General features: G+C 43.6%; 1 protein-coding gene across 1 annotated transcript; it reads left to right on the top strand.

The window, feature by feature from the left end:
* The first annotated feature begins 272 nt into the window (after window positions 1–272).
* On the top strand, window positions 273–2,895 carry rap2c (RAP2C, member of RAS oncogene family). Its single transcript, XM_041256060.1, has 2 exons — window positions 273–854; window positions 2,572–2,895. Exons 1-2 carry the CDS (start codon window positions 582–584, stop codon window positions 2,848–2,850), a joined length of 552 nt encoding a protein of 183 aa, XP_041111994.1. The 5' UTR covers window positions 273–581; the 3' UTR covers window positions 2,851–2,895.
* The last annotated feature ends 4,182 nt before the right edge of the window (window positions 2,896–7,077 follow it).

The raw sequence follows: 7,077 nt of genomic DNA on the forward strand, positions 1-7,077 counted from the left end.
TTTCCTAAGATAACATTAAAACCAGCGCAGCGGGAAAAAAAAGAAGTAGAAGTCCTGAGGTTGTACACAGCTTCATTTTACAGGCTGTTCGTATTTAACAATTTTGGGGTCAAATCTTGAAATAGTTAGTATGTCTTGTCTTCTTTATTATTGCAAAGAGTGCAGTGTTTGATTCTGGCCTATCCGCTACAGCTCCGTTTTATCAGTGGGTAGTGCATATTATTATTATTATTATTATTATTATTATTATTATTATTTGTCGCTTATAATATAATAAAGGAGTTGGCATTTTAAATTTGTTCATTATTTATTTGAAATTTTAAAAAAGCAATAACGTCTTGCTAGATTTAAACACAATAGTTAGGTTTCTAATTTAAAGATTTCAATCTGTGATTGGTGGTTTTTTTTTTTTTTTATTTAGATATTCAGTGTTAGGTTGTAGTAATTAACGTTAGTTGCAACACGATGAAGGAGCGTAGGACTGACGCTTTATAGACCTCCTTTCTTAGTAGCATTTTCAATATTTAAATACGAGAAGCAGCATCATCCACAGTGCTGGTTTGTATGTTCCCGAGACTCCGATGAGGGAGTACAAAGTTGTGGTCCTGGGGAGCGGAGGGGTTGGCAAGTCGGCTCTCACGGTGCAGTTCGTGACTGGGACGTTTATCGAGAAGTATGACCCGACCATCGAAGATTTCTATCGGAAAGAGATCGAGGTGGACTCCTCGCCCTCGGTGCTGGAGATCCTGGACACGGCGGGCACAGAGCAGTTCGCCTCCATGCGGGACCTGTACATCAAGAATGGCCAGGGGTTCATACTGGTCTACAGCCTTGTCAACCAGCAGTCATTCCAGGTGAGAGCATGGAGATACCAAGGGTCCCAGTTACACAGCAGTGTGAGCCTCTCTCGATTATCATCACACAGCCATTACTACCCTTACCGTACCTCTCGCTCTCTCTCTCTAGATAGATAGATATAGTTGTGTGTGTGTGTTTAATGCTGTATGCAGAGTAGCGCTTTTAATATTATCCTACTTATGCAATACTTACAGGGGGTGATAATAATAACAACAACAACAGGGATGGTAATAAAGCGGCTGTTGAGTAGCAATTTGCTCCATTCCTGTTTTTAGTAGGAGTTCAACAGCACACCTCAGCTTGTTACCTGCACACTGTGGCAAATCAAGCTCCTAGTAAAACCTGGAATGGGTGAAACAGCTATGGGCTGGTAGGCGTGTCGAAGCTTGGTGTCCAAGAAGCTGTCCTCGCTTCTGGGTGTTGGCATCTTGCTGTAGAGCACATTGCTGTGATCATGCTGTAGAGCACATTGCTGTGATCATGCTGTAGAGCACATTGCTGTGATCATGCTGTAGAGCACGCTGCTGTGATCATGCTGTAGAGCACACTGCTGTGATCATGCTGTAGAGCACGCTGCTGTGATCATGCTGTAGAGCACATTGCTGTGATCATGCTGTAGAGCACGCTGCTGTGATCATGCTGTAGAGCACTTTGCTTTGACGCCCTCAGCATGTTGGGTTTGTGAGTCGATATTTGCATGGATGTGTGATGGATTGCGTTGCCTGACGCATCTGTTTTCTGTCCGAGGAATGTGTCTGGATTACATGTGTAGTCGTTTCTCTAGATCTGAGATTATTAGAGCTTTCATGTTGCTTTGTGTTTTTTCGAGTTTATGGGTGAGGCAACATTGCTAGTTGATGGCTTTTAGTTAACATTGCATGCCTGTCCCTATTTGTCTGTAGTCTCTCATGATCTCCAAATTATTGTCGTGACTGTACTCTGGAATGTGTCCAGACTGAAGCTCTATCAAGGAAGTCACTGAATTTAATGGAGTGTGATCCATATTGAGTGTATTTCAATGAAGCGCTTTGACATTCTTGTTTGTTGTGTAGATTCCAAGCTGTGCATTTGTATTACCCCACATGTGATTCTCTTTCTTTCTTTCTTTCTCGTTCTCTCCATTTTCTAATTAATATATAAGAACACGCCATGTGCATGTCTGGGAAGTTATTTTCACCTTTGCTTTTCAGTTTCCTTCTTGAGCCGCTGCAGAAAGACAAACCTGGAAATAAGCTGCCTTCTCTACATGAGGGTGAAAGTAGAGGAGTAAAGAGCTAGCATTCATACAGTAGAGCGCCTTCCACGTGTCTCAGTGCTGCACAAACCTGTAAAGACTTCTCCTGTTGCCTAGCAGTTTCACCCATTCCAGGTTTTAATATGAGCTTGATTATCCCCAGTTTATAGGTAACAAGCTCAGCTGTGTGATGCTGTAACGCTGGCAGATAATGGTCATGTCCCAGGAGAACAGACCTGACCCTGAGTAAGTTAGGATAGTTTCTACCTGTGCGGCTTGCAAATAAACCGCCTTACTTTGGGAATGTTGGCGAGTGTTTTTTAGCAAGGCCAAACCCTGCCTGGATCACAGCTACTGCACCCATGCAATCTCCAGCAAGAGCGATGACAGTTATTTTCCGCGATGTGCTCAAGTCCATTCACTTGCATGTCCTTTCCAGATTATTTCACAAACCCTTTTTTAATATCCCGCAACTGCAGGACATCAGGCCCATGAGGGACCAGATTGTGCGAGTGAAGCGCTATGAGAAGGTGCCGCTGATCCTGGTGGGGAACAAGGTGGACCTGGAGAGCGAGCGCGAGGTGTCCGGGGCAGACGGGCGCGCCCTGGCCCAGGAGTGGGGTTGCCCGTTCATGGAGACCTCTGCCAAGAGTAAGACCATGGTGGATGAACTGTTTGCTGAGATTGTGCGGCAGATGAACTACGCCTCGCTGCCCGAGAAGCAGGACCAGTGTTGCACCACCTGTGTCGTCCAGTGAGGGCCCAGCAGGGAGGACCTGGAACCGTGGCCACACCAAAAACAGGTGAGCCGGCACACAGTCGTGACGCAGTGCAGGAAGTGTGGGACAGGGAGGTAGAGCTGGATAGACCCGAGACAGAAAAAAAAAGGTAATTTGTCTTACCCTAAGATTTGATTTTATGTATGGAGCTGTTCTCTTTCAGCTTTTTCTGTTTTTGAAGTCGTGTCTGCTTTCCAGCCATGCACAGGAGCAACACTAGATAGTGCTTTTATTCCACGGGCTCTAAGTGAGGTTTCCTCATTTCAAAGCATTTGCCGACGGTAGGATGGTCACGTCTCTTGCAAGACGCACAGGGTAAATGTATCATTCCTCTGCTAGGTTTTAACAATGTTCCAAAGATTAAGGCAACGAGGGTTACTATAAAAAACAAAGCTACACTAATGGCATTGCTTCCTGCAGTGGGCTGGGAGGTGCTGTATGGAGTGGAGGAGGGAGGGGGGCAGGCTTGGCACAGCTGCTCTCATAAACCTCACAGAAAGAACTGTGATAAAGAGCACACTCTGTAAATAGTGGAAACATTTCAGAGAGAGCGAGAGAAAGGAAACTGGAGGCTCACAACATCCTGAGTTGTTTCAAAACAGGAATCAGCCTCACCCCCAGCTGCTTGAAACCCCCCTGCGCTGTGTTCCCATTGGCTGCCTGTTGCTGTCCACACTGTCGGGAGAGGGGGGGGGGGTCCCCATTTTAGACATTGCTTTGTCTATGTGTTATCATTTATTGTGATTCTCCAGCACAGATTAATGTTGTTTGTTGTTGTTGTTGTTGCATTGCTCAGAGAAAGTGAGAGAACTTGCACGAACGTTGCTTTGAATCTGACCCACTAAATCTGTCTAAAGGACAACGATCTACATGAGGGGGAATTTTGTGTACCTGCCACGCCCAGAAAAATGTTTGACCTATATTGGAACTACCATGGAGCATATCTGCAGAAATGAACTTGTCAGTTGTCACATTATTGTTTTTAGTTTTATTTTTTATTTTTTTACCCATGTGTATCGAATCCCATGTATACCAGCTTGTTCTGCTCCCCCATATAAAGCAATGGAAAACAAATCCATTATGTGCCCGAAACACATGAAAGGGTTAAACAGCTTGTGTGCAGCGCCCTCGTTTCTGATAGAACTCTCTCTCTCTCTCGCCCCCCCCCCCCCCCCTCCCCCCTCCCCCCTCCCCCCTCTATGCAATAGAGAGCCTCCTTTGGAGGAAACCGGCGACGTATCTGCTGGAATTGAAGACCTTAACGTCTAGACTCGGAACTGGGGCTAGAGAACCCCGATCCCGGGCGGTGGAAACGCCACGAACTTTGCCGTTTGTTCGGTTAAAACAAGCCAATCAGATGAGTCGCTCCGAAGGCCTGCTGAGGTCTCGAGTGCATGTACTGGCGTACCGGCTTTTTTAACTTTTTTTTTTTTTTTTTTTTCTGTCTACCTTTAAATAGTTTTAATATAATATCCTAATTCAAAGAAAGAATGAAAATAGAGATGGTATGGAGGGGAATTTTCCAAGGGGCTGCTTGAGCAACAGCTCTACTTTCTTTTGTTCTTTCTACCCTTCGCTTGTTTTTTCTTTTTTACATTGTTATTCTTCCAGAGTTGACAATATTATTGTGCTGAGTCCCTTTTTTATAATCCCTCCCTCGGTTTAATAAATGCTTTTGTTTTTTTTTTCATTTAAAGTGTTTGTTTAATTCAGTACAGTATTAGATACTCTTTACCTTGTTCTCTCTTTTTCCTTTGTCTGCAGAATGTTTTAATGAACAGTAAATTGAGCCCTAAAGATTCGTTGGATTATCTGTGTATATTTTACCTTGTCAGCACTGCTTTGTTTGTATTCATGAGACAGCCCATCCTTGCTAGGAACAGGACTGTCCTCTTGCTGTGCTTCCCTTTGCACGTGCCGCACCTGATCCTCAAGCATTCACAATACTGTTGCAGCCAAATATTTCAAGCATCAATTTCATAATCTGGCTACAAATCTGCACTAGCCCTGCTGCACCCAGTCCTGGGTTTCAGAACTGCCTCATTGAATGATTAGGAGCCAGCAGTTTGGTGGTTCAAGTAAACTGTTCCTCCCTTACTGCATGAACAAGCCGCGTTCGTAAACCTACAGACTGGGGCGTGACTGACTGTGCTTTCACATTGCACTGAAACAAACGAACCAAACTCAGTCCTTTTGCCCAAACGGACTGAGATCACCTCTTGAGAAGAACTCCGTGGGACCGGAGCGTTCTCATCTACTTCCAAAATGAACCGAACCGAACTCGCTTTGAAAAAACCAGCCCAGACGAACCAAGAGTGAGTGAACCCTTATCCATGCTGTGATGAGAACCTCTTGGCTCGGAGCAGATTTACCACGGCTCTGACCCGGTCATTAAAAAAAGTTATCCCTTAACAAGACAAGTTCTGAAACCCAGGGCTTGGACGTGTCACATGATCATGTGCAAATGAAACGGATATTCCTTTTAATAATGAAACATCAATAAAAAAATGTTTTTTGTTACTTTTTTTCCATATTGTTTTATTTCTATTTGTTTTATTATTTAAGTAGTACTGCTGTTATTTTTAAATGTGTTTCATGGATGCACACGTTCTATCGTTCTGGACTGTGATCTGTAAAGTCTTCCTGCTGATTGAGTCCAGCTTATTGTCTTTTTAAGTTAAATCTACTACAAGCTTCCTAATGAAAACTATGAAGGTCATGCTTTGCTCTCATAACCGCTGGTGTTTTTCATTTTGATCACGCAGAAGCTCAGCTTGAATCATTTCAAACCCATCTCTCTCGAATCATTTCAAACCCATCTCGAATCATTTCAAACCCATCTCCCTCGAATCATTTCAAACCCGTCTCTCTTGAATCATTTCAAACCCGTCTCTCTTGAATCATTTCAAACCTGTCTCTCTTGAATCATTTTAAACCCGTCTCTCTTGAATCATTTCAAACCCCTCTCTCTTGAATCATTTCAAACCCGTCTCTCTCGAATCATTTCAAACCCGTCTCTCTTGAATCATTTTAAACCCGTCTCTCTTGAATCATTTCAAACCCCTCTCTCTTGAATCATTTCAAACCCGTCTCTCTCGAATCATTTCAAACCCGTCTCTCTCGAATCATTTTAAACCCGTCTCTCTCGAATCATTTCAAACTCGTCTCTCTCGAATCATTTCAAACTCGTCTCTCTCGAATCATTTCAAACCCGTCTCTCTCGAATCAGTTCTGTGTGTGAGAGAGTGAATGTGCTGAGGCGTGCAAAGTCTGCCTGTAACTGTTGCTCAGATCCTGGAGAGTACCTGTTAGGCTAGTATAAAGTTTCTAATAAAATTTAATTTTATAGCCATTTGTTTTTTGTTTTGTGCTCGAGGGACATTAAAAGAATCTAAAGTGCATCCATGTACTGTATTAAAGTGTCATGTAAAGGGTTCAGTCTAAAAAGGTGCAGTCACGTCTTACCCTATTGTCAATAACATAACGTTCTTCCAGGACCCTTCATTTAAATACTTTCTTTTCCCCAGACTCTTCACTTTAACTGTGGGGTAGACCATTTATTCAGCTACCCGCTGCAGCAAAGACACGCTTCCTTTAGCATCAAAGTGAATAAAAACGAGTCTCTAAAACTTAGCCACCTGCAGGAAAAATGCAGTACAGTGCTTCAAAGAGGAGATACAGTTACCAAATTGAACTGTCGTGATCTCGGCAGAACCTAACTGAAGGGGTGAGATACCAGGGTCTGCTCAGTTGAACTGAACTCTTTAATATTTAAATACAGTGTGATCGCTCCACTGTAATGGGGTGCACCTATACTCGCGTAGAAGACCAGGCTACTATTCCCGCCATTACACTGCTATGGCAATACTGTTTAGATCAATTGAATGCTCCCCAGCTGTGTGCCTTGCTGGCTAGATCAAGGTGCAGTGTTCCAGTTCTCTCAAGAACTGCGTGACTGGGTGTTCCGCCTCTAGACCTTTTCCGAGTTCCCACTCGGTCATTTTGAAGCTACACTGCGGTCGTGCAGATTTAAATAATGGCATAGAAAAAGTAACTTCCAGTAGCTGCCCCCCTCGATATGTTGTAGTATTGAAAACTACAAAGACCTGTGTGGATTCCTACAGGCATTACAAATACCACTGCTTTCTCAGAATTACAGGGAGAGGATAAGAAACATGTGAGCAAGCAATTAGGGTTTATCTCCAG

This window comes from Polyodon spathula, chromosome 7 (genome assembly GCF_017654505.1).
Source record: "Polyodon spathula isolate WHYD16114869_AA chromosome 7, ASM1765450v1, whole genome shotgun sequence".
NCBI classification, from domain to species: domain Eukaryota; kingdom Metazoa; phylum Chordata; class Actinopteri; order Acipenseriformes; family Polyodontidae; genus Polyodon; species Polyodon spathula.

Coding starts and splice junctions, on each gene's coding strand:
- rap2c (XM_041256060.1), top strand. CDS start 582: ATGAGGGAGTACAAAGTTGTGGTCCTGGGGAGCGGAGGGGTTGGCAAG. Junction 855..2,571: donor TCAACCAGCAGTCATTCCAG/GTGAGAGCATGG, acceptor CCGCAACTGCAG/GACATCAGGCCCATGAGGGA.